Raw genomic sequence first — 27,531 nt, 5'->3', positions numbered from 1 at the left:
ACTAGGCAGCTCTTTAGCACCATGCATGGGGCCTTTTTTTTGTTTTTTTGAGAGAGAAAAACAAGAGTACAAACAGGGGAGGGGCCGAGAGAGAGGGAGACACAGAATTCAAAGAAGGCTCCAGGCTTTGGGCTGTCAGCACAGAGCCCAATGCAGGGCTCGAACTCATGAACTGCAAGATCATGACCCGAACAGAAGTCAGACGCTTAGCTACCATTTTAAACTGCAAAATAGTAGGGGGCGCCTGGGTGGCTCGGTCTGTTGAGCATCCAACTTCGGCTCAGGTCATGATCTCACAGTTTGTGAGTTCAAGCCCTGTATCAGGCTGGCTGCTGTCAGCACAGAGCCTGCTTCGGATCCTCTGTCCCTCTCTCTCTCTGCCCCTCCCCCGGGTTGCACTCTCTCTCAAAAATGATTAAACCTTAAAAAAAGTAATAGCAAAATCATCAACAAGAACATCTGGAAAATGGGCGTTAAACAGACTCCATGAAGGACCCCTGTTTATCCTGAGATCTGAAATGAGAAGGCAGAGCATCACCTCGTTTGAGCTCAGCTGGGCCTGTGTGCATCAGACAACTCAAAATTGTCTCCACTCTGTGTGTGTCTGAGGAGGCCTGGGAAGCACTGTGAGTGCTGATTCTGGGGTGACACATGCATTTTAGTGAGCAGGTGAATTCACAAATATGGAATCTGTGACTAACGAGGACTACCTTTCTTTCTATAAACGCACACGTGTACTTGTAAACACACACACACACACACACACACACACACACACACCCTCTTGGACTACTCAAGAAAAACAAATTCATCCAATTCCAGGGTGCCTGGGTGGCTTAGTCGGTTAAGCATCCGACTCCTGGTTTAGGCTCAGGTCAGGATCTCAGTTTGTGAGATCGAGCCCTGTGTCGGGCTCTGTTTGATTCTCTCTCTGCCCCTCTCCTGCTTGTGTGCGCATGCACTCCTGCTCTCCCAAAATAAGTAAATATGCATTAAAAAAAAAAAAAAAGAAATTCATCTACCTTCTTTGCTCCATTCTCACTTGGAATCTCCACTGTCCACCCAGTGCCTGGGGGTGCTGTCCTTGCCTCCCCCAACCGCAGGCCGAAGTCCCCAAGCTCCACCCTCTTGCTCCCCAACCCTCTCTGTCCCATCCCCTTTCTGGTCCAGTTCAGGCCTTATCCTACCTCCTTGGACCTCAGCTTCCGCACCAGCTTCCTGCACATTCCCCACATGGCCCTGCAGAGTTTCTCTGCCCAGAACGGACTCTGTCCCTTCCTACTCACAGCCCTCAGGGGACTCCCCAGGGCCCTGGGGGAAAACCCCTGGCACGCAAGGCTGCCAGCCCCTGCGGCCTTGTCTCTCTGGCTTCCTTCCTCCCTCCCATCTCACACGCCAGCAGCACCAAACGCCTTCTAGTCCCCTAACTAGGTCAAGCATCCGTGCCCATCTCCCGGCCTCAGCATGTTGCTTCCTCTGCCCTGGACAGCTTTCTCCTAGCTTGACCCCTGGCCGTGGCTGCTCTCCCTTCAGGACACTGCTTGAGGGCTGGTCTCCTGGAAGTCTCCCATGACCCCTCCAGGCAGAGAAAACAGATCCCGCCCGATGGCCTGTGTGCTTTGTGCATAGTCCACGGACGCCCCAAGGCACTGTCAGGACACAGGAAGGGCTGAGTCTGAACTTCGTGTCTCCTGGCATCCTCAGGACGTGTGTGGCGAATGGCTGAGTGATGGCACCAAAGTCTGTGCCCCTAGGATGTTGTAAATTGTATAAGCGACTCTACCACTGGCTGCCGGTGTCTGTGGGACGTCCTTGCCCAGACAGCACCCTTAAGAGCAGGGAACGAATTCGACCAGCACCTGTGCTTTCCCAGAAAGGGACTTGCACACCAGAAAGCCTTGAGGAATTAAAACGTCTTTTTCTTTCCCTCATTCATTCCATCCTGAACTAGAATGTACAAAAACTGAATAAATGTTGAACGAACGGAAAAAGCCATGCACACCAGTAGGGCGCCCTAGAGGCCGTTAGGTTCCAAAAATGTGCATGTGGCAACATCGCCCCCTCGTGGTCCTTTTTGTCACTGCCTCGAATCACGGGACAGGGGCTGGGTGGAGCGTCTATAATGAGCACATCACCACCATCACCACCCCCTGCTGAGATTCTTGATGTTTCAGACCTTCCCTTTGTGGTTGTGGTCAGGCTCCGGGGCTCGGGAATGAACTCATACTTAAATCACAGATGTTAAAATTATTACTAGGACCTATTTTATTTAAAAATGTTTATTTATTTTGAGAACAAGAGAGAGTGTGCACGAGCACACGAGCAGGGGAGGAGCAGAGAGAGATACGGAGAGAGAGAATCCCAAGTTTGCAGAGCCCGACACGGGGCTCGCTCCCATGAACTGTGAGATTGTGACCCGAGCCGAAATCAAGAGTCAGATGCTCAACCAACTGAGCCATCCAGGCGCCCCTTGGACCTATTTTCTTTACTCTGGACCAATTTGGCAAGTGCACAGCCTTCTAGAGAAGCATATCCCGTTCACTGGTTATCTCTTGTGAAGGGGAAGGTGGCAGAGATGTGAAAAGGGGGATAGGGCTGTTCTGGGGAGTTAGAGGAAGTAGTGGATTCGGAGAATCCAGAGGATTCGACCCAGTGGAGCCTCAATGGGTGATTTCACTGGCGACAGGCAGTGCCCTCAGCTGATTCACATCTGGGTCTCCAGCATTTCCCTGGCACGAAAATGCCGCCAGGAGACAGGTTCTAAATGAATGAACAGGTCACGTATGAGCTCTCCTATCTGTCGAGAAATCTCGCCTCCCCTTGCCTGCCTGGGAAAGCCCTCTGCTCTGTACAGACTGGGTCAGGAATCTCTTGGGTAAAGGCACCCAGTGGCCTGAGGCCGGGTAACGTGCCTCCCCTCTGCTCCCACAATGCTCCTGGGGCTGCCTCCACCTCCTTCCTGCCCGTGTCTCCTCCCAGCCTGGGAATCCCCCCACGGCTGGGGCCGCGTCTGCCTGACCCGTCTGTCCACGCTGAAGCCCAGGCCTGTGAATGAAGGCTCACGCGTTCTTTCCTTATTCGTTCATTCCACAACTATTTCATGAGTGCCCACGATGCATCAGGGGCCATTCTGTGAGCAACACGGTGACAAAGAGAGCTGGTGTGGCCCCTGCCCTCATAGAAATGGGACTAAAGGTGGCACCGTGGAGGAGTCTCCGGCTGCCGTCCACTGTCCCTTCTCCCCTTCAAGGGCAGGACCCCAAGGGTCAGCAGCCCTAGGCTACAGACGTTTTCCAGCCCCCACTGCAGCTTGGGTGGCTATGCGACCAAGGGATGCATGCCACTCCCAGGCCTGCCCTGTAAGAGCAGCGAGAGACGGTGACCAGCAGAGTTAGCGCCAGAAAAGGATATGTGGGTGTTGAAGGGCGCCAAGGTGCCGTTACTGAGAGGGAAGTAATCTTCCTCATCCGAACCATCGTGTTTTGGGATCTCCTGGTAAGAGCAGCTCAGCCTTGTCTTTAACATGACGGAAACGCGCAAAGGAGCTGTTCACAGGCCTCAGGCACACGTAACGCCTTGGCAGTTGGGCCGTATGCTCCTACTAGCCGTGTTCCTAAATTCTGCGACTCGTTTTCCCCTGGCTTCATTTCAAGAATGGAAAGCTACTAGAAAACTAGAGAGTAAGGGCAAAAATACACTCCAAGAAAATAGGGCAAGGGGCTCATGTTCTGGAGGGTTCTGAGGCTGCCTTCTGATGCAGAGATTGCCTGTGAAAGCCTGGGAGCCAGGGGCCTCTCTTTCCCTGTCTCTCCCTCCTCCTGCAGAGACGTCAAGGGCACATAAGCGCCCTTATATGCCAAAATGAGACATCCTCCTTGCCTCACTACCCTTCCGGAGGCGACTCACCTGTCACCACTGTCATGAGACCTGCCTGGCCATTAAATCTAAAAGAGCAGTGAGTGCCCACAGCCACACTCAGGGCTCCAACCCGATGGCCCCAACCAGTCTGGCCTGTGACATGCTGTGTGCTTTACTCATTTATCTCTTTACTGTTTTGTCTCCCCCACTAGGGTGTGAGTTCCCTGAAGGCAGGGATGTTTGGCTCAGTTATTCCTGTATCCCCAGGGACTAGAGCAGAGTGTGGTGCGTAGACGGTGCTCAGTAAGTCTCTGTTCAGGGGCACCTGGGTGACTCAATCGGTTGAGTGTCCAACTTCGGCTCAGGTTATGATCTCACAGTTCGTGGGTTCAATCTCTGCATTGGGTTCTGTGCTCTCAGTGCGGAGCCTGCTTCGGTTCCTGTCTCCCTCTCTCTCTGCCCCTCCCTCACTTACTCTCTCTCTCAAAAAGAAATAGACATTAATTATGTGCCAACATTCCATCCTCCCACACGGCTTTGAGGTGAAAGAAACTTCTCTGGAGTCGAATGGCCTGGGTGTGAGTCTAAGCACCTCTACTTAGTAGCTGTGTGACCAGGACTGATTACCTAAGCTCTCTGTGTCTCAATGATTAGACAGCTTACCTCAGAGTTGTTCTAAGGATGACACAGGGAAACAATGGGTGCAGAGCCTGGCACAGACAAGTGTTATGATAAATGTTCGCCTTGAATAGAGGTCATCAGGAGCGGGCCAACGTGACAGGGGCAGATCCCTTCCTCTGAGCATGCACAAGCAGGAAGCCTGATGCAGTGGGGGTTAAAGAAGCCCCCCACCCCCGGGGGGGAGTGTTTAAGTAGAAACCTGAGGGAATATAAGATTCAGGGCACGGTACTATTTGTGCCAATTAAATGCACACCCAACAGTGACATCACGTATTTTTCAAGGATACATATACATCCAGACAAATTCACGAGTAGTATTTGGAGGCAGTGAATTAGCAACGTAGCTCAAGTTAAAAAACACAGCAGTAAGTGAAAGGAAGCAAGAAACAGAATGAAATTCAGAGCTCGGTACCATTTATGCAAATTAGATACGGTCGTCATACATCATTCAAGGTTGCAGACCTATCTACACAAACATATTGAGAAGCAGTAGTCAGAAAGAGTCAACTCAGTACACATATGACAATGCAGTTAAAATTGAAGAACACAGTGCTGAGTGAAAAATGCCAAAAACAGATGAGATTTAGAGCAGAATACCATTTATGCAAGTCAAACACACACACAATACCACCACCATCATGCAAGTTTTAGGAAACAAATACAGTTAAGGAAACATCTGTAGAACATATAGTAAGTATGGTTGAGTGAGTGTCCATGGTTGAAAAAGATAGTGGGGAATATAAAAGGGAAAAAATAGAACGAGAGAGAGTCTCAACGTGAACCAGTAACACAGCACATTAAGAACTGAGGAGCACAAAAGGACTCAGTGCTGTTCCCTAGAGTTTTCCCTCTTTCCACTAGGCACACTTCCCCTGGGCAATCTTTCTCTCCCAGGGCTTCTAGTGACAACTTCTGAGATACCAATGAGGTCTGAATCTCTGTTTACACTTCACTCCTGCCCTTCGGACGTGGATGGCCAAACCATCTTCTAGGTGGGCCGTCCAGGATGACTCCTAGGCAACTCTCACCACCCCCAGTCTATCTATACCAGGGCTTGAATCCTAACCTCTGGACCTTCAGGGCTTTCCTGTGTCCATCTGTCTACTGTCCTTGGTGCTGAGAACCAAAGCGCTCCCTTCCCTCGGAGGCCAAATGCCGGCTGTCCATGGTACTGAATCCCACACAGCCACGCTTCCCAGCTAGTCTCCCGCTGTCCTTGGTGCTGAAGACCAAAGTGTCAGTGCTCACTTCCCTTCGAGCCCAGCTGCCGGTGTCTGCCTGCGGTCCTCGGTACTGAACCTCACATGGCCCCACTTCCCTCTGCATCCAGCGACTCTACCCCCTTCACCGCTGCCCTTGGTGCTGAATGCCTAAACCAGAACACGCAGGATCTGGGGGTTTTACAAGCAGAGGGTGGGGAGAGGAGGTATGGACACCGGTGGCCGGTGTAGCCAGACGCTGAGGCACAGTCCAGGCGTAACTGCTCAGGCTTTCCATTTGTATGAATGAGTCATGGTGCCCTGTGCATAGTGGGCATTTTCTACAGGTCAGGCTCTGTGCTGAGTGCTGTGTAGCTGACTCCCCTGAATCCTTCCACAGACCCTGCTAAGATCTCATCCCACGGAGGATACTGAGGCTTGTGAAGGTTAGGTTGCCCACCCTACACCCTGCAGTGGGGAGGCTGGCGTCTCACCACAGGCAACATGGCTCCAGAGCCCACGCTCCCGTCTGCTGGAATGAATGCTAGAGGACACCCCCGAGAGCTGCAGAGGCCTTGACTCTGTGGGACACTGCTTCCCCCTCCTTTTTGTTCCCTGGTGGGTTCTGAGCTTCTGCCCCACCTGTGGGGGTGCCAGGCCAGTGCTGGCTTCTGCTGACCCCTAGACTCACTTCTGTTTCAGCTTCATGATCTTTTCGGTGTTGGGAAGGCAGTTTGTCCATGGCAGGATCCCGTACAGCCACTTCAGCAAACAGTAGCCCAGGGTCTGGAGGTCGCTGCGGCGGAAGGGCCCTGGGAAGGGAGGGCAAGAGGCGGCAGCTCAGTCCAAATGCTCTACTCCCTGACAGATCCACCCGCTTCCTTTCTCTCTCTGCCTGAACCTTGCCCTCATGGACTCAACCATCTAAGCACACGAGCTTTCGTCTGTTCATTCACTTTTCATTTGCCTGCTCTCGTGCTGTGACGAGTCTCTTACTCTCGTTCACTCTCTCAGCCATCCTTACCATCCCCGCTCTCACTAGCTTACTCCTTCATCTCTTGTCTTTCATTCATTCACTGAGTCCTCGGCTCTGTGTACCAGGCCCCATTACACCTTCTTAAATCCCAGACAAGAGTTTGGTTGGGTCCCAGCCCTTGACAGTCTAATGGGGACACAGTACAGTGTGGGATTACCTGAGCTGCAGGGGAAGCAGGACAGGGTGAGAGGGAGCCCAGAAGGATGGGCAATGAACCCAGCCTCAATAGAGGAGGTAACGGAGACTGTCTGATTTATTTTTATTATGTTTCAGACAACAATTTTTGTAAACACTGAGAGTTGACTGTACCAGACCTTCTGATATTGGAGGCACAGGGACCACCCCTTTCTTGGGGGAGGTCAGTCTGGTGGGAGGACACAGGCAGGCACATGGATGGCCATGACATCAAGAGATTTGGGAAAGAGAGGCTGAGACCTCCTCAAGGAATCTTCTCCTCAAAGTACTTTCTTCTTACTTATTCTGTACATTTTCCTTGGATAATCTCATTCCTCTCCCAGGGCTTCAGCTGACGGCTCCTGAGATACTGCTGATATCTGGGTCTCTGTCCAGACTTACTCCTGAGCTCCAGACTCTTGGGCAACTCTCATGTTCTAAGCCGAAACCAGATCTCGAACCTGAACCTCTGAAACTCTGGGGCCTCCTTGTGTTCAGCTACTCGCTGCTGTCATTGGTGCTGAACGGCTGCCCTACAACTCCCTGATACAACCCATCCATGGTTCCAAATCCCCATTATGGCTCCCTTAGTGTGACTCCTGTGTCTGGCCACCTGCCGTCCGTGGCTGTGAAAACCCAGAACTGCCCTTATATGAGAAGTGTACCTCCATGGTCCCGAACCCCTTCTCCAGACCCTTACCACATCCCTTGTGCAGGTCAAGGCTAATGAACTCAAGGTCCCCCTCATGTGGGCTCCTGCTGCCTTCCACATTGGCCACGTGTTTGCCACCGGGGGCATAGCGGAAGGTGAAACCATAGCCTCCCAGCATCACCTGGGTGGACATGGAGAGAAGCCATTCAGTTTGGAAGTTACGAGCTTGGATTCTCGAGTCAGAGATTTCAATCACGGGTGCAATTTGAAACAAGTGCATGCCGAACAGTACAGACGGGTGCGAAATGAAAAGAACCCAAACTGACCATCCCCAGCTTCCAACCCACGCCCAGAAGGAACGACTAATAATCGTCTCTTATGCATGGTTTCAAATAGCTTTCTTTGAATAGCTGGTAAACACACGGATGCAGAAGGGGCTCTAGTTTTCCACAAGGGATGACATCATTATACCTCTTGTTGGACACCTGGTCTTTGCATGTTTTTAAAGTGGGCTGCACACCTAGTACAGAGCCCAATGCGGTGCTTGAACTCACGACCCTGAGGTCAAGACCTGAACTGAGATCAACAGTCAGACGCTTAACTGACTGAACCACCCAGGTGCTCCCCCGCGACAGCTTTTTGCATTTTAATGTTTATTTATTTTTGAGAGAGAGACACACACACAGAGTGCGACTGGGAGAAGGGCAGAGAGGGAGACACAGAATCCGAAGCACGCTCCAGGCTCTGAGCTGTCAGCGCAGACCCCGATGCAGGGCTTGAACTCATGAACTGCGAGATCACGACCTGAGCCAAAGTCAGATACTTAACGGACTGAGCCACCCAGGCGCCCTGTTTTCGGCATTTTAGTAGTAGTTTCGGGTATTAAAATCTGGAGCCAGATAGACCCCATTCAGCCGTGCCTGAAGCCAGCGAGGCTCTGGCTTTTTCCACTCAATGGGCCACAATTTGCAACACCCCTTAAACATTTTCTTTTTAAAGCCATGTTAAATCAGGTTTCTGTCATTTGCAACTGAAAAAGTAATTAGAATTTACTTTAAAAAGTTTTTTAATCAGCACCCCTACCAGGAGTGTATACTTAAGGTTCTCCCTCTTTACTATCACAATCAGTGCTGTCAGAAACATTTTGTACATATATCTTTGCAGAGGCCTGTGAGTATACATATAGGACACATTCCTAACTGGTGGATCAGCAAAACATACCCATTTAAAACTCTGACTATATCCAAACTGCCTTCCAGAAAGGTTGGCCAATTCCCACTTCCAACAGTATATAAAGAATTTGTTTCCTTACATCCTTATCAGCAACAGATAACCATTCTTTTAAGTTTTGTCTACTCTTAAAATAGGATGTTTTAATTTTCATTTCTATGACTACTGACATCATTTAGGGAGGTTGAGCCTCTTTTCACATACTTAACCAACCTGTGGGTTTCTTTTTCTATGAACTGCTTTTCCTATCCGTTTTTCATTGTTCTACTAAGTTGCTTATCTCTTCTTATTTATTCAAAGGAGCCCTTTACATATGACAGACAACAATTCTTTATCTGCAATAAGCATGGTGAAATACACGGATGTTTTGAGACAGATGAGACACTGAGCCCAGAGAGCCCCTAGAGTGGAGGGGACCTAGCTATTACCTGGCTCAGGTCCTCTGGATTAACAAAGATGTTCTCAGCTGTCACATTTCCATGGACGTATTCATTCTCATGGAGGAACTCCAGGGCATCCAGCTGGGGGAAGAAAGACAGCCTCTCCATGAGTAGCTTGACTAACACAAAGAGGTTCTGAGGCAAAGCCCAGTGAAGGAATCTCCACTTAGGCCTAGGGTCAGAGGCGCTACTTGCGGTTGGAAGGGGAAAGACTGTTTAAGCCTAATTCTGAGTGAAGCATTAGGAAGCCCCATCTGCCAACACACCCAAGCATGTCTTGTTTTTTTGTTTTTTTTAAGTTCTTAAAATTTTTTAGTAATCTCTATACCCAGTGCGGGGCTCGAACTCACAACCCTGAGATCAAGGGTTTTGTGCTCCACTGATGGAGCCAGCCCAGGTGCCCCGCAATTTGCATTTCTTATGTCCAGCTCTGACTTCTCTACTGAACTCTAGACCCATACACTGAACTGCCTGGGTGGTAGTTACATCCTGAATATATCCCCAAACCCACCTTGACCCCAAGGCTTACCTTTCCACTAGGTTCTGTTTGTTCTACAAACTCTCTGTCCCTACAGCCCATCTTCTTCTCAGGCCCTGTCCGCTCGTGCCAACCTCGCCCGGTCTCCATCTCGCCCCACCAGTCCATCCCCACACGGGCCACAGGGCTTTTCTGCACGCAGAGCTGATCCCGCTCCTCCCTTGCTCCCGATCCTCCTATGGCTCCCTAGTGACCTCAGGAAAGAGTCCCAGGTCCTCAGCTTGGTGTTCTGAATGATCTGGTCGCTACCGACCTCTCCACATCAAGCCCGCCTTGTCTACCCCTTCCCCCTCTACATGTCACACTGAAGACACACTGAGCATGTAGACCTTCAGGACTCTTAATATGTCATTCCCTGGCCACTTCCACCTCTCCGGCAATTTAAAGTGGGTCCTCTTATCCTCCATCATAGCAGAGGGACATTTCTATTCAGAGGACGTTTGCGGCTTGTGAAACTGTTCACTTTAAGATCATCCTCCCCCACTAGACGTAACAACCATGTCTGTGCTACTCCCAGCCCCTCGGACGGTGTCAGACACCCAGCAGGGACCTGATAAATATTTAATGAAAGGATGGATGGATGAAGGAATGAGTGAATGAATGAATGAATGAATGAACAAATGCCTTCTGCTCTCTCCTATACAAGCCTCTGCCCAAGCTGTATCCTTGGCCTGGAATACTGTCTTCACGAATCTCCACTCCCACTCCACCTGGCACCTTGCTTTTTCCCACTCGTGGCTTCTACTAGGAAGCCCAGCCGAGCCCCTCTTTTTAAGGCTGGGGCCCCTTCTTCCACCTCTCACCTGGGAATGCTCGTCATTCTGGTTCTAATGGCCTAGTGCCCACCTGTGCCTGTCAAGCACTAGCCCCCGGTGTCTAGCAGAGGGAGACACGGGTTGAATGTGTCAATGAACAGGCCAACTGGTAATCTAGGACCTAGTGCGCCATCCCCTGGATGGGAGCCAGCAACTTCTAGGTACATACCAGCCGGCAGGCCATCTGGAACACAGACCTCACCGACATTATATGCTTTGGGTTGTCATCCAGGACCGACTGAAGGCTCCTCCCCAGGGTGGGAAACACCAAGAACCTGGAAGATAGGAGTATCCCAGGAGGTGGGAGAGATGACCGGGGCAGGGGGGCAGAATCCAGGCCACCAAGGAGGGACCGTGGCTGGGTGGCCACAAGGTCCCGGTCCTGGGCAAGATCAAGGGTTCCTGATTGGTAGGGGATCAGCGTGGCTCAACGCTGTGGAGAAAGAAGCAACTGGCTGGCCAATGGCTCCGGGGTCCCAGCCATTACTGGTCACGTGACGGGGAGAGAAAGAACGGGACCAGTGAGGTGGCTGGCACGTGAAGTGACTCACCTGTACCTGTCCTGGTGAATGCCAAAACCGACACAGGTGGGGATGGCCAGGAGGGGGGTCGAGTTCAGCTTCTTCCACTTGTGCACTGTGGGAGGCAGGGAACTGAGAAGTTAGAGTCCACCTGGTCCCGGGCCCACAGCCCGTTCTCAGAGCGGAAGCAGAGACGGTACTCCCAGTCAGAGACACCACCTCTGCGAGCGGGTGACAGCAGGGTGGGGACAGGGTGGGCATCGCTGACCTCGGGCTGTCATCTGTATCTGCGGGTGACAGGGGGTGAACGAGGCGGAAAGCACACACAAATCTGGAGCGGGAGGCCTCAGGACAACAGAGTAACCTCTGGATTCACACGTGTGACTAGTAAGATCAGGAAACGTCTCCGCTGGTCCTGGCATCATTGGATGCCTGCCCACCTTCCAGCATCTCAGTTGGGTGATTACAGATCCAGGGGTGTGCTGGCCAGGGGGGGACAGCCCTGAGCTGCAGTGTTTGCCAACTTCCGTGGTGTAAACACTTCCCACCGTGGCCGATTTCGGGCCACTGATCTGACGTGACAGAAGGCGTGGCTGGAAGAGATGCCAGCACGCCATCGCGCGGTGTTTTCACCAAGCGGGCACAATGGCTGTAAACGACCCCGAGAGTATAGGTCATAGACAATGTAGACAAGTAATTAGGAAGTGATGAGTTTTGAGTATTTGAATATTTACTACTGTTCCTAATACGATTTAGTTGATTGCAAGCTGATGTAATTGATTTTAAGTAATGACTACGTTGAGCAACTGGCCGTGGTACTTCTGATAATTCAACACTAGGCTCTCCAGGCCCACGGTGTCTGTCCTCTGAGGCCCAAGGCCCAAGGGGTGATGGGGCGCAACTGGGCCCTTTCCCACACCTTCAGGGGGAAGTTAGTTGCTCTGACCCAGAATTCACAGTTCTCTCCCCCTTGTCCATTTCCCTGCAGAATACCTTGCAAAGGCTTGGCCGCCCGCTGGAAGAAGTTCTGCTCAATGAACAAGCGCCCGTCCTTGGCATCCTAGTCGGGAACGGCAGGGGGAAAGGTGTCACAATGCAAGCTCTTAGACAAGGGCTTCAAGGACATTACTGGCCAGGTATCACCCCAGGTTAGTGCCAGCACAACCATCACCAAGTCCCCCACTTCAGAACCAAATCCCCTAGGGTGCTGCATGTGAACATGTCATTTCCATTGCCCAGATTTCTTTTATGATAGGATCCACACAAGTTTCCCTAGACATGTGGCCTTCAGCTAAAAACAACATTTCCCAGCCTCCCTGGCAGTGAGGAATGACCATGTGACCAAGTTCTGGCCAATGGAGATGTAAGCAGAAGAGATGTGGGCAACTTTCAGGTTATGCCTTCAAAGGGCTGGGCAGGCTCTCCCTTTTCGCTTCTGTTCCAGTTGGCTGGAATGCAGAGGAGATGGTGGGAGCTGAGGCAGCCATCTCAGCCCATGTGGAGCCGCCCATGTTGGAGCAACGAGAGAGAAAGTGGGCTCCCCTGTTCATGGAACCACAGTGATAGCCCTGGACTACTGCCCCAGACGTTTACGTGAATAAAGTAAACTATTACTTTTGCTGAAGCCATTAATAATATCGGATCATTTTTTCTACAATGCAAACTGAGTATTTTAATTAAACACAACTAGCACAGCTGGGTTCTTAAGAGCACAGGGCTAAAGAGCTAGGTTCAAAGCTCAGCTCTGCCATTCATTCATTCTTTCTACAGAGCACCTATTACGTGCTGAGCACTCTACTGGCATTGGAGATACAGCAGTGAAGAAAACAACTTGCATGCTGGTTGCCCCTGGGCCAGTGATGAGTCCCCATTATCTCACCTATTAAATGGGGAAACAGAGTAACCAGCTCACAGGCTTGCTTGTGAGACTCTTAACCCAGGGTCAGGCATGGAACAGGCTCTCGACGAACAGGGGCTATTACTCATCTGTGAGCCTGGCTCCGGAGTCCTCGCTCTGAACCACTCACACAGCCTCTGTCTAGGGCCAGGGGAAGGCACCCGGACTGGCTGCCACAGTATTCTGGGGGGGGGGCGAGGGGGGGGGGTGGGGGGGGGTAAGGGTGAGAAAATCTGAATAAATGAAGGGAAGACAATAAAAGTCGCCTACAATCCCAGCTTTCAGAGATGACGAGGCTACTAACCAAGACGATACCCTTTTATCAGATTTCATGGACTCCTCAGTGCAAGGACCCCATCAGATAGCTTCTCTGATGGACTCCAACATCCGGCACAGTGAAATACAGTGGGTGCTCAACAAATACATGCTATGAGGCAGACAGGTAGTGGGCAAGTGGGCCACACAATCTGGGTACTAGTGGCTTCATTGCAAGGGTGAGGACACTCAGCCCCTCCAGACTGCACAACCCAACAGCACCGGAACCAGGGCTCAGGGAGAACTTGACTGCAGCTTCCCAGGTCCCCTGTGATAAAGAACCTGAGGCTGGAGGGAGATGTGCCCCACCCAAGGTCCCACTGCCCCCTGCAGGCTAAGGTGGAGCTCTCCTGCCTGTGCCAGCCTTCAGAGGGGGCTTGGAGGTCAGTGGTGCCCAAGCCCCAGGCCCTCCCCTTGTGACTGCCCCCCAGGGACACTCACTAGTTTAAGCGAGAATCTTTGTTTCTGCGGACTTGACTTGCAGGTGAAGGTGGAGACAGGCTCGGCTGTGGGTGGACAAAACGAACAAGGTTATGATCACCAGGGAAAGTGAAAGTCATAGTCCTGAAACTTCTCAGTGAAGAGCAAGCAAAACTTGCACTTGTCAAGTGCATTCTTGGCTTTCAAGACCTGTTCCTTCCTAGATCTTGGAAAAGTTCTTTTTTTTTCTCCTTTCTCTCTGCTAATATTCAGCTACACAAAAAGGGTTATTACCAAGCAGGCCTGACTTCTGTCCTTGGAAAGGCTTGCTTGCAAGAGTGGTCCATAGCTGGTGTCTGGGTACTTGGATTTCCGGAGGGTTCCAGCATCACTGAACCAAGCAGAGGGGCCCCCTGTGCCCAAACTATTGTGTTGAACATCTGCTTTCCTTCTGGGAGTCTAGAACGTTGGTACATTCCAGGCAGAGTGTGCCTAAGTGACCAGCTACCAATAAAAACCTGGGGTATGAGATGACTGGGTGGCTCAGTTGGTTGAGCGTCTGAGTTTAGCTCAGGTCATGATCTCGTGGTTTTTGAGTTCAAGCCCCCACATCAGGCTCACTGCTGTCAGCGCAGAGCCCGCTTCAGATCCTCTGTCTCTCTGCCCTCCCTTGCTCATGCTCTCTATCAAAAATAAATACATATGAAGAAAAAAAAAAAACTGGGTGCTGGGTCTCTCAGGAGCGTCCCTGGTAGACAACACTTCACGTGTGTTGTCACACTTCCTTGTGCATCCTCCGGGAGCCCCTGGGGAAGGCACTCTTCAGAAGATTGTGCTGGTCTCCCCTCAGATGTTACTCCGTGGGCCTTTCCCCTCCCTTGACTGTGCTCTGCGTTCTTTTGCTGAAATGCATTGTGGTCCAACTATGTGCTGAGGCCTGTGGGTCCTCCTTGTGAATACCTGAGCCTGGGGGGGTGGTCCTGGGGATCCCCAATACACCAGATATTTGCATTTGTCGACACATGTGGGTGAGTACCATGGGACGGATGAAGCCTTGTCCCAGCCCCATCCCCACCTGGGGAAGTGCCGTCACGGGTTGACTTCTGCCCTTTGGGGTCCTCTGAGCTGCAATCCCGGGGCTGCCTAGATCCAATGGCTGATCCAGCCCTGCCGGCTCAACACGGAACCGTGCTGAACGACCACTTCTGCTCCCGAGTCCCCATGGGGCCATCTGAGCCTATCGCTGGGTAGTGGGGCACCATCCACTTCCTTCTTCCTCTCTTCCTCATAAACACCCTGCCTGCTTGTCCCGTGCTGCTCAAGGATAAACCCCATGCTAAGTGCCGGCTTTACACGCGTGGTCTCCCTTTAATGCTCAGGACAGCCCCGGAAGGTCTACTATGTTAAGATTACTGCTGCTGCCGCCATTGTTGTTAGTGCCACCTGCCGGAGGAGAGGAGAACTGCGGGTCAGAGAGGCCAAGAGAGGCTACTCGCAGGGCAATCAACTCTCTGTGTGACTCTACACGAGGTGCTAGACCTCTCTGAGCCTCCACTCCCATGCCTGTGAAATAGGAGTGACGAAGCCCGTCCCCAGGATTGGATACAAGGGCTCAGGTGGCCCAGCAGGAATGAGCACGGCAGTAGCTGAGCGCATACCGTACATTTGAAGCTAGCTGCATCCTTCACATGCACCGCCCAGAGAGCCCACTCAGCCCTGGAGCTCGGCACCAAGCCAGGCTCATCACGAGTGCTCAACATCATCCGGGGCCCATAAACCGACACACTGTTGTCCATTCCCGAGGCTCTCTGTGCCCTCCTCCACCCTTTCAAATCCTTGCTGCCCCTTGCTCAGCCAGGTTGGCGCTGTCCAAGGTGTGGAAATAAGGGAGGTGACAGTTACCCAGAAGCCATCCTTGCCCTCATGAAGCTCCAGCCAGAGCAGGGTGGGAGTCCAGGGTTTACAGAACCCAGGACCGAGGGTGACCCGAGCCAAGTCTAAGAGAGGGAAATGTGGGGGGGGGGGCTCAAATCTCAGGGGAAAGGGGGGTTCTTTCCACCTGTGAGAAGGGGGCTTGGGGAGATCACCAACGGGTGTCTGGAGCTGCCTGTGGCACCTCTCAGGCATGCTAACAGTACCCAGCTCACAGAGTTCCCACACAGACGGGTGACACATATGCTCCTGACGCTCAGAAGCAGGCAGGGACAGTTGGCAATTTCAGTGCGATCTCAGGCACTACTCTGCAGATTATGAGGGGCTTTTTCTCTTGAGCTCCTCTATGCGGCCCTCATGCCAACAGCCCGCAGAGCCAGCTGGCGATTCCCATTATAGAGGGGAGCCCACAGGGGCCCAGGAAGGGCAATGAGCTTGGCCACTGGCCCCTGCAGAGCCAGGCTATCAACCCAGGGCTCCAGACTCTGGGACGTGGGGAGATCCCTGCCTGATGCAGACCTGATACATGGAGAGCATGCAGGTAAGAGCATAGCAGGCAAACGGGTGGAAGCTCCCAGGCTGCCATAGCAGGCAACAGATGTTGCACCTGGAGCAAGAAAGTTGGTCTGGGATCCAGCATAACCAGAACGAACCGACTGAGCCACCCAGGCGCCCCGCAAGAGTTCTTACAGAGAAGGGGGTTAGGGAAGGTATAACTAGAGAAAGTGGGGGAAGGCATGGGCGTGATGGAAGCAGAGAGGAGCTTGATACATCTTGAAGCTGAAGGCAGGGCTATGAGCCCAGGAACACGGGCGCCTCTAGAAGCCCGAAAATGCAAGGAAACAGGCCCCTCTCCACCCCCAGAGCCTCCAAAAGACTCGTGAGACTGATTTTGGACTTCTGACCTCCACGCCTGTAAGAGAACAAATGAGTGCTGTCTCAAGCCACTAAGTTTGTGGTAATTTGTTACGGTGGCCACAGAAAACTGACACAAGCCCCAAATCTCCGTCCACAAGGGCACAGACCCAGAGGGTAGTCCTGAACTTGAGCCCAGGCTACTTTTCACAAGCACAGCGCCGTGAGCAGCTGCGGGGATTTACGTGGTGACCCGATACTGGTTCTCCCAAATTGTTCCAGGGAGATGGGGAGGGTGACGTTAGAACTCAGGAACTGACAAAGGAAAAGGGTGGCCACTCATAGGGCTGTATGAATAAGGGAATAAGATGGGGGGGGGGTGCCTAGGCGGCTCAGTCAGTCGTGCGTCTGACTTTGGCTCAGGTCATGATCTCATGGTTCATGAGTTCGAACCCCACATTGGGCTCTCTGCTGTCAGTGCAGAGCCTGCTTCAGATCCTCTGTCCACCTCTCTCTTTGTCCCTCCATCATTCTCTGTCTCTCAAAAAAAAGGGAGTGGGGGGAAATGCAAGCTGGTACAGCTACTCTGGAAAACAGTATGGAGTTTCCTCAAAAAACTAAAAATAGAACTACCCTACGACCCAGCAATTGCACTACTAGGCATTTATCCACAGGATACAGGTGTGCCGTTTCGAAGGGACACATGCACCCCATGTTTATAGCAGCACTATCAACAATAGCCAAAGTATGGAAAGAGCCCTAATGTCCATCGATGGATGAATGGATAAAGAAGATGTGGTGTATATACATACAATGGAGTATACTCGGTAATCAAAAAGAATGAAATCTTGCCATTTGCAACTACGTGGATAGAAGTGGAGGGTATTATGCTAAGTGAAATTAGTCAGTCAGAGAAAGACAAATATCGTATGACTTCACTCATAGGAGGACTTTACAAGACAAAACAGACGAACGTAAGGGAAGGGAAGCAAAAATAATATAAAAATGGAGGGGGACAAAACAGAAGAGACTCATAAATCTGGAGAACAAACTGAGGGTTACGGGAGGGCTTGTGGGAGGGGGGATGGGCTAAATGGGGAAGGGGCATCAAGGAACCTACTCCTGAAATCACTGTTGCACTATATGCTAATTTGGAGGTAAATTTTTAAAAATTAAAAATAAAATTAAAAAAAAAAAGATGAGCTGACTGGTGTGGTGAACTTAGAGCGGGGCCCACAGTGAGCTAAGAGTGTCAGCTGCTGTACTAAAACTTGCAATTCTCGGGGTGCCTGGGGGGCTCAGTCAGTTAAGCTTCTGACTCTTGACTTTGGCTCAGGTCCTAATCTCACGGTTCATGAGCTCAAGCCCTGCGTCAGGCTCTGTGCTGAGCACTGGAGCCTGCTTGCTCATCTAGGAAATGGGGCAGTGACAGTGCTGACATCCATTTATGAGTTAGCAAGTACGAAGCAAACACACGTCCATGTGAAAACGTGTGTGCAGATGCTCACAGCAGCACTAGTCACCAGGGCCAAGTGTGGAAACAATGCACACGTGCACCGACCCGTAACATGAAGAAACCAGATGTGGTATGTGCACACCCTGGAATACTATTCAGGCGCAAGGCAGAATGAAGTTCTGACACGTACTACCATGTGGCTGGACCTTGAAAACATCACGCTGAGGGACAGCATATAGACACAAAAGGCCATGATGTAGTGTATCACTGCATTTATCAGAAATATCCAGAACAGAGAAACCCAGACAGACAGAGCAGATTAGTGGTTGCCTGAGGCTGGGAGGAGGGGTGTGGGGAGTGGGTGCTTTGGTACAGGGCTTCCATTAGGGGTGATGGGAATGTTCTGGAACTAGATACACATGATGACTGTGCAGCATGATGAATGGACTACAACTCACTTAATAGTAGACTTTAAAATCGTCATTTTAATGAAAGGTCAACCTCATTTGACAAAATAACAACACCCTCCACCCCCAAAATCATATAAAGCACTTGGAACACGGTGCGGCCTTGAATAGGCACTCAGTAAACATTAGGTTGATTAATACCAATCAGTGCACAGTTTTTGTTTTCTTCATTGTAACAAGGTATCTGACTCCTTTTTTTTTTTTTTTTTTTTTTTTTTGAGAGCGAGCAAGAGAGAGTGCATGAGCAGGGGAAAGGGGCAGAGGGAGAGAGAGAATCTTAAGCAGGCTCCTCGCCCAGAATGGAGCCCGACACAGGGCTCAATCTCATGACTGTGCAATCATGACCTGAACTGAAATCAAGAGTCAGACGCTTAACTGACTGAGCCACCAGGGCGCCCCGGACTTCTTTTTTTAATCTTTGACTACTGCCAGCTTCCAAGCCCGGCCCTGCCTTTTCTGCTCCCCGCTCCACATCTGGGCAGGCTGATAAGAAAGCCAGGGGCTCCCTTCTGTGGTGCTGGTGGGAGAGGCGAATCACATGAGGCCCCGGCCCCTGTGCAGGAACCCTCGCCCGGGCCTCACCCTTTAACCAAACAAAAACCCCGATCAGGCACCTTTCCTTCCTGGTTCAGAGCAGTTCAGAGCCGCTCTCAAGCAATTAGCCTTTTGCATTCTCTTGGTCTGTGTCACTCTTAACAATCAAACCAAATTGTTTTTTTTGGGGGGGGGGGGTTCCATGCTATCTCTGCAGGGTTGATAGAACACTCATCATCGTCCTCATCATTCACCCTCACTGGGTCTGCGCTCCCATATGACAGAGGTGGACATGGAACGGGAGGGGGGTGCCTTGTTACACAGGGCACAGAATTCCCAGTTGGCCACGGTCCCCAGATGTCCCCATCACCTTTTAGCCTCCTGAACACGCTTACTCTACCTGCCCAGCCACTGCAGGTGGGTAGGTTTGCAATCCCAAGTCTAAGAGAAAGCTGTCTAGAGGCAGGTGGGCAGCTGGGATATGGCTTTCATTTCCATTCTCGGAAAGGGGGTCCCCGCCCCTTGCCCTGGCTCAGAGATGCCCCTGCCAGACCCAGCACCCGCTGGCCAGTGGACAGCATACCTTTATAGAGAATGCCCTGGTTGTCCCTGGTCTGGAGGGATCCCAGTTTCCAGTGTCGCCCATTCTTGTCTGTCACCACCGTCCCTGTGGGTAAAGCCTCAAGCGAGGTTGTCACCCGGCTCCGCTTCAGGGTCTGAGGGCTTTGCCTGGTCGCTTGTGGGCTGCTTTTGGGGGTTGGGGGTCTGCTCCAGGACTCTGCAGGAAGATAGTCAGAATAAGGAAAAAGCAGCAACAGGAAGAGACAAGTTGGATGGGTAATGGGACAATGCTCATCATAGGGTTCATTTATTCATTTGTTCTTTCAACAAATGCTTCCTGGGACCTTTCATGAGTCAGGTCCTTGTGCGACAAAGCTGGGGACCCGGACACAAGTCAGACCTGGGCCCTTCCCTCAGGAGCCCCTAATTTGGTGGGGGAGTCTGATCTGGACACCGTCGGTCAGAACTGAGTCCGAAACAGGACAATACAGAGGAATAAGAGAGAGAAACTGATACCGCCTAGAGAAGTCAAGAGAGGCTTCCTGGAGGAGGGGATGTTTGAGTTGGGTCTTGTTGGATGAAGAGAAGTTTACTGAGGGGAAAAAAAGACCTTCCGGACATTCGACCAAAAATATCCTGAAACAGGACCTGTCCACCCTGTGCTGAATATAAAGAGTCAGAAATTTGTTAGACAGAGGCCCTGCCCTTGAGAGGCTCCCAGACTGGCAAGAGAATGGGGGGCAATGGTGAGGAGAGAGACAACGACACAAGAAGAGATATTATCTACTCCATTCTTCCCACCCACCATCCACCCAGGGCGTAGAATGGCAAGAGGCAGAGGGGCCTGGAGATAACAAGGGACAGAGGGGAGGCACTGGGGGCTGTGACTTTAGATCCAAGGGCCCACTAGGAAGGAGAGGGTACATGGTCCTCAAGACTCCCAGGCTCGTCGGCTAGCTCCAGGCTTATGCACATGAGTCTACCTGGTCCCTGCCCACACAGGACTCTCAGTCTAGCAAGTGAGGCAGAAAGGGCCATGGAGCCTGGAGGAGACACGTGCTCAAATGAGGGTGTCACTGGCACTGGGGGCTAAGAGGGCAAAGAGAGGGAGACGAGGCAGCCTTGATCTAGCCTGTGGTGCTCAGGAAAGGCTTCCTAGAGAGCTGCCCCTCGATGCCAGGATGAAGAGCTGGGGCTGGAGGGGCGATAGGAGGCAGGAGGCTATGCACAGGTGGGAACAGGGGCGGCTCTGGCTGTGTGTAGACGGACTGGAGGCTAGGGATGCTGCAATGAGGGTCTAGGCGGGGTAGGGGATGCCCGGGCAGGGGAAGGATGCCCCAGATACTGTCCGGTGACCCACCTTTTCCCCGTCTAGTCAGGCCAGGTTGACCCCAACTCTCACCTTTGGGTCTCTCACAGGGTCTCAAGGTATCTTCAGACCCAGAACTGTCACCATCAGAGAAGACGGATGACGAGGAAGAGGTGACAGTGCTAGACCATCTCACTTTCTTGGAAGAGCTTTCAGAACTGGTGCTCCTCTTTCTCTTTGAGCCTGGAGAAAGGAAGACAGGATGCAGACTGAAATTACAAAGGCCTTTTCCAGGGAACCCTAAACTGGAAAACCCTGAGGGCACATTCAACCACCCTCTTCCCGCCGATCCCCAGAGCCAAACCTCGCTTCTTCGGTCACCTAAATACCTGAGCAAACTATCCCTTCATTTTATTTTTTTCCTCCTCTCTTTTATTTTTTTGTGTTTATTTATTTTGAGAGAGAGAACACACTGTGCGCGAGCAGGGCAGGGGCAGAGAAAGAGAGGGGGAGAGAGAGTCCCAAGCAGGCTCTGCCCTGTTAGCACAGAGCTGGACGTGGGGCTTGACCCTGCTAAGCATGAGCCGCAATCAAGAGCCGGATGCTCCACTGACCAAGCCAGCCAGGCACCCCCTGAGTTGTCAACTTGAAAACCCAGGGGCCGATCAGATGCCAGGAAACTGAGTGTAGACAGAGTCTGAGTCCTGGGCCGCCCCAGGATCAATGCCGGGTCAGACAGGCTGCAGAGGTTTCCGGCCTTCCTCCCCCGATGCATGCACACACGCACTCGTCACCCCTCAAAGGGCTGGTTCTTACCTCGGAAGGACGACGTAAGCGGTCTGACAAAGGTCTGGCACCCTTCATGCTCCTCCACAGGCAAAGGTTTCCCGCAGTAGGGGCAGAATTTGAATGTCGCTTCGATATTTTTGCCACAGTTTGGACAGAAGGTGATCATGCTAGGAAACAAAAGGTGGGGGAGGGAACAGGGAGCTGAAAGCAAAACTTCACCCACTGCCAGTGAGTAGTTCATCTGCGCTCCCCATGGTGACAACATTGCAAAAGGGAGAAAAGTTACTACATTGGAATATACTCTCTTAGGAAGTGACCACTTCTTCTATTTTTTTTTTTAACTTATTTATTTAGAGAGAGAGAATGGGGAAGGGGCAGAGAGAGAGGGAGAGAGAGAATCCCAAGCAGACCCTGTGCTACCAGCGCAGAGCCTGACGCGGGGCTTGATCTCACGAACTGTGAGATCATGACCTGAGCCGAAACCAAGAGTCGGGCGCTTCCCCAGGAAGTGGCCACTTCTAAAACAAATCCACCCCCCCCCCCCACCATGCATCCAGCTTCTAGCCACCCATCTCTCCCCTAATGGCCCCGGGCAGGTCAAAAGCAGAAAAATGCAATGCAAAACTGCAGGTTTCACAGAAGATACGGGAATTCCTTGGAGTCCATGAAAGTTACGCAGAACCGCTCAGGTCACTGAAGCACTGAGGGTCTTCCCCTGTACTTTCGATGTTTGTTTCTTGAAACACACAATCGGTTTGGGAGAGACCGTGAATGCTCACCAAATATCCACGTGCTCCCCTACCCTTCCCGGGGGTCCCCTGCGGTTACACCGGGGCCACGTAACTAATCCTGGTTAATGGCGTGTGAGTGGAAGTCAATTCCCAGCGGAGGCAGTTAAGAGCCAGAGGACCCCCTCCATCCACCCCTTCTCAGCACTCATGGCCCCGGAGGCCGCATCACTCCCCTGGCACAGCTACAAGATGAAGGAGGGCTGTCGGGTCCACGCTGGAATCTCATGATCAGTGAATAAATATATGTTGCATTAAGCCCCAAGGACCGTAGCATCCGCTACTGCAAACAGCCCGTCTTAGCCTGACTTAGTGAGACACAGGTGTTGACGTTATCCTTTAGGCTTTGTGTGTCTCTGGGATATTTCCTAACACTTGTAAAACTCAAAACCAAAGGTACACACAGAGCCTATTAAAAAGGAGGACACGGCAGGTGTATTCGTCTGCTCGGGCTGCTGTACCCAAACACCACTGCCTGGGGGGTTTGAACCACAGAATTTATTTCCTCAGAACTCTGGAGGCCAGAAGTCAGAGATCAAGGTGTGAGCAAGGCCGGTTTCCTCTGGGGCCTCTCTCCTTGGCTCACAGATGGCTGCCTTCTGTGTTCACATGGCCGTCCCCCTGACTGCGTTCCAATCTCTTCTTGTAAGGAACCAGTCATATGGGATTAGGGCCCTGCTTTGGTCTGTTTGGGCTGCAATATTGAAACATGACAGACTGTGTAGCTTATGAAAAACAGAAACTTATTTCTCAGAGTTCTGGAGACTAGGAGGTCCGAGGTCAAAATGCCACCATGGTTGAGTTCTGGTGAAGGCCTTTGGGGGTCCAGACTGACAATTTTTCCTCAGTCCCCACATGGTGGAAGGGGCTAGGGAGCTATCTGGGGTCTCCTTCAAAAGAATACTGACCTCATTAGTGACGGCTCTACCCTCATGACCTACCCTCCTCCCCAAAGGCTCCCCTCCCTAATACCATCACATTGGGCATTAGCATTTCAAAATATGCATTTTGGGGGAGGGGGACACAAACATTCAGACCGCGGCTGGCCTACCCTAACAACCCTGTTTTAACTTAATTACCTCTTTAAAGGCCCTATCTCCAAATATGGCCACATTCTGAGGTACTCAGGGTCAGGGTTTCCACATGATGGAATTCTGAGGGACACAAGTCAACCCATAAAAACAGGATTAAACTAGTTAAGCGAAGAAGAGAAAATCAACAAGGATGCCAGTGCTATGGGTACTTCAAGTAGATATATTTTACTTTTTTTTTTTTTTTAATTTATTGGTTTTTTTTTTTTCTTATTTTAAGTAAACCCTACGCCACACGAGACTGGAACTCATGACCTCGAGATTGAGTCACATGCTCTACCAACTGAGCCAGCCAGGTGCCCCTCAAGTAGATATATTTTATTTTACTTATTTTTTAAGTAGATGTATTTTATTTGTTTATTTATTTATTTATTTATATACTTTAAACTTTTTTAAAAATGTTTAATTTTAGAGACAGAGGCAGAGCACAAGCGGGGGAGGGGCAGAGAGGGAAGGAGACACAGAATCCCAAGCAGGCTCCAGGCTCTGATCGCTTAGCACAGAGCCCGAGGTGGGGCTCGAACTCATGGACCGGACCGGGAGATCATGACCTGAGCGAAGTCGGAGGCTTAACCGACTGAGCCACCCAGGTGTCCCTATTTATAAATCTCAACTAGCAAAAGAAAGAAAGATTATTTCCTTCGCCCTTTATTGTAAGACTTGGCATACAGTACTGATTACCAACTGGCTATGGAAACACAAGCCAAAGTAAGTTTGCTCGTGACTTCATGTCACCTCGCAAGAGAAAGTTCTCTCCTCTTTTATTTTTGACAAACAAAAATTGTACATATGCGGGGCGTACCACACAATGTGCTGCAATTTGTCCATATTGTGAAATCGTTACCACAACTGCCCAATTAACATATCCGTGACCGCCCATAGCTGCCACTATTTTTGTGTGGGTGGTGAGGACCCTTGAGATCCATTTTCTTAGCAAATTTCAGGTATTTGATACATTATCATTGACTACAGTCGCTATGGTCTCCAGAATTTGTTAATCATAACTGAGTTTGTCCCCTCCCCAACACTTTCTTTTAAAAGTAGGCCCCACGCCCAACGTGGGGCTCGAACTCACGACCCTGCGATCAAGAGTCGTCTGCTTTTCCAACTGAAGCCAGCCAGATGCCCTGAAAGTCTGTCCCCTGTGATCAATATCTTTTTCCCCACAGCCTCTGGTAACCACCATTCTACTCTCTGTTACTAGGAGTTTGGCTTTTTTTTTTTTTTTTTTTTTTTTCTTAGATTCCACCTAGAAGTGAGATCATGCCATAACTATCTTTTTGTGTCTGGGTCAGTCTGATCAAACCCCTTTTCCTGTATTCACCGTAGAGCTTGGTGTCTGTTGCACCTGTAAACAGGAGAGTCCTTAAAGTCTGGCTCTGGCTCCAGGCTCCTGGATTTCGGTTCCATATCCGCTACATGCTGGGCATGTTACTTACCCTCTCTGTGCCCCAGTCTGCCCAATGGTAAAATGCAGCTTCTAACAGTACTTTTTTTGACCGCTAGAGTAGGTGCTGGGGCCTAAATGAATACATTTATATCAAGCGCTGAGAACAGGGCCTGGCCCCCGGAAAGCCTTTTATGTTAGTGGCTCTTATGACCAGATCATGCCCCGTATCCAATTTACATTCCAGTTGTCAGTCCTTCTCTTCTGCCCCTTCCCTTTCTGGAAGTTCTGCGCCTCCCAGGTTTCTCCATTTCCACTTGGTGCTGACTTATGGACTTCCAGTGCTTGCCCTTGAAAATCACAGGCCGTCCAAAGAGCTCAGGAAAGAAATCGCAGCCAGAGGAGACAAGGGTTGTGCTTCCCCTTGGTCTGCAGAAGAGCAGAAACCACACTGTGGCAGAAAACTGCCCTTCCTTCAACTCCCACCAAGGAGCTGTGTACGATGTCAGACCGCAAAGGCTGTCGCCAAGTGTCTTTTAAGGAAACCTGTAGGTTGGTTGTGGCACTTAATTTGTTGTCCTGGTTGACATCTGAATGGACAGATCTCTCTTCTCGAAGGGATAGATATGGGTGAGCATTTTTGGTAAGCTAGAGGAGTCACCTCCTCTTCTCGCTTCAGGCCACTGCACACCTGAAGCCCTTCTGGTGACGTTGGAGCCACAAGATCAAAATGGCCTGGAGGGCGGCTACCCTGAAGAGTGGTTCCAGGCGTTGCATCCGTGAGAAACTTGAATTTGGGTCCAGCCACTGAGGTATGGGGGCTGCTGCTAATGCAGCATAGTCTGGCCTCATCTGACTAGCAAACTAAGACTTTAGTTTTGTTTTGTTTTTTAATTTATTTATTCTGAGAGAGACAGCATGCACGCACATGAGCAGGGGAAGGGCAGAGAGAGAAGGAGAGAGAGAGAATCTAAGCAGGCTCCCTGCTGTCAGCACAGAGTCCGACACGGGGCACGAACTCACAAATGTGAGATCACGACCTGAGCTGAAATCAAGAGTCAGACGCTTAACCGACTGAGCCACCCAGGCACCCCTAAGACTTGGCAGTTTTTTTGTTTTTTGGGGTTTTTCTGGCTTTACAGTGTTAAGTGGTTTTGCCTTAAGTGGAGTTTTCCCTCCGTGCCAAGTGCCCTTGGCTAAAGATGGCCTCTAGGATGGGGCAAGCACCTAATCCAGTGACCCTGTCACATCCATGATAACTTTCCTGCTGGGAGTGAAGTCTGACAGCAGCAACACAGAGGAGGTGGAACAGGAACAGGCTGTTGGTGGGGAATAAGCTATAAGGGGGCCTGTCCCTGAGGGGATGGTACCTTAATGGGGTCACAGTCTGGCCTTCAGATTCCCTGGGCTGGAAACTCCATCTTAGAAGAGACCTGTAAGTGAATAAAAGTGGAGAGGTTGACTCGGGCCCATTTCACATATAAGTGAAAGATAATGGTTAATGCTTACTGATCACTGGCTATGTAGCCCGCAAGTACTAAGTTCATTCACTCACTCAGTAATCACTCACCGAACTCCTAATATGTGCTAACCACTGGGGATACAGCAGCAAAGGAAACAAACGAGGCTCTTGACCTGAGGAAGCTCACATTCTAGTGGCAGAGGATGAGATTAATAAACAAATGAGCAACTGTTTAATAGGTCAGATGGAGGGAGTGTTACAGTAAATGCTCAATAAATACGGATGGAAGAAGGCAGTTTCACAGTAAAGTCACCTGTCCAAGGTCACATGGCTAGTTCAGAACTTAAACCCAAGGCTCCAACGCTCAGGCCAGTCTTTATCATCCATTCACCCATTTATTTTATTTGTTCAACCAATATTTATTGAACATTTGCTATGTGTTAAGAATTGCGTCCCTCCTAGGAGGTTCTCAGCCATTGTACAGCAAAAGAGCTAAAGGCTACTAGACTCCATCCACCTCAGGGAAGGAGGGACAGTCTTCTGGATGACCAAGACTCGCCTAGGCGCCGCCCTCCCAAAAAATCGGGCATGACGTCGTGTCAAGACAGGACGGCCGACAAGCTCCCTATGAGCCCCGCCCATCTCCGTCGTAGCCACACCCGCCAAGAGCCCACAGGGGCCTGAGAGGGCTGCAAGGACAGATCAGCAATCGCGGCGACAAGAAACTTCTTTCATAGAGACCCCCAGCCCCGGGGGCCTCCGTCTCCCACAAAGGGTCGTGCTGACGTCACAGGCAGCACGACCGAACTGTGGTCACTGCATCAGGAGACCTCTCCCTTCTCCGCCTCACTTTCCCCTCACCTCTGGACTTCGTGAGCGGGGTTGGGAGCCAGGTATCTGCGGCCAGATTCTCCGACCCTTCGCGGGAAGTAGGACTCACCTTCTTAGTTGTCCCGCGTAAACTTCCGGGAGGCGGAAAGCGCTGCGCGCGCATCCTCGACCCGAGGAAGGACAGCGCCCGCGCAGGCGCTGCTGGCCTCCGGACTGCCCTCGGGCAGTGACCGGGAGGGATTATTTCCTCATCGCCCACCCCCATTCCACCCTCATTTGGAGGGTTTCTGGTT

General features: G+C 51.2%; 1 protein-coding gene across 2 annotated transcripts in view; it reads right to left on the bottom strand.

The window, feature by feature from the left end:
- The window catches only part of VRK3 (VRK serine/threonine kinase 3), a 35,921-nt gene extending 8,434 nt beyond the window's left edge, over positions 1 to 27,487 (bottom strand). Inside the window, exons 1-12 of one of the 2 annotated variants that reach the window (XM_011289701.4) lie at positions 27,348 to 27,487; positions 26,316 to 26,378; positions 21,707 to 21,846; positions 20,984 to 21,133; positions 19,604 to 19,798; positions 13,798 to 13,862; positions 12,138 to 12,204; positions 11,175 to 11,259; positions 10,793 to 10,898; positions 9,259 to 9,351; positions 7,649 to 7,781; positions 6,430 to 6,550 (exon numbers count right to left, since the gene is read on the bottom strand). In XM_011289701.4, the coding sequence (XP_011288003.2) occupies positions 6,430 to 6,550; positions 7,649 to 7,781; positions 9,259 to 9,351; positions 10,793 to 10,898; positions 11,175 to 11,259; positions 12,138 to 12,204; positions 13,798 to 13,862; positions 19,604 to 19,798; positions 20,984 to 21,133; positions 21,707 to 21,845 (1,154 nt within the window). In that variant the 5' untranslated portion in view covers position 21,846; positions 26,316 to 26,378; positions 27,348 to 27,487. Of the gene's footprint in view, positions 1 to 6,429; positions 6,551 to 7,648; positions 7,782 to 9,258; positions 9,352 to 10,792; positions 10,899 to 11,174; positions 11,260 to 12,137; positions 12,205 to 13,797; positions 13,863 to 19,603; positions 19,799 to 20,983; positions 21,134 to 21,706; positions 21,847 to 26,315; positions 26,379 to 27,268 lie in introns of both variants that reach the window. The other variant, XM_011289700.4, reaches the window with a different exon arrangement.
- Positions 27,488 to 27,531: the final 44 nt, after the last annotated feature.

Source organism: Felis catus, chromosome E2 (assembly GCF_018350175.1).
Source record: "Felis catus isolate Fca126 chromosome E2, F.catus_Fca126_mat1.0, whole genome shotgun sequence".
Classification (NCBI taxonomy): domain Eukaryota; kingdom Metazoa; phylum Chordata; class Mammalia; order Carnivora; family Felidae; genus Felis; species Felis catus.
This window is presented reverse-complemented; position numbering and strand designations above follow the sequence as displayed.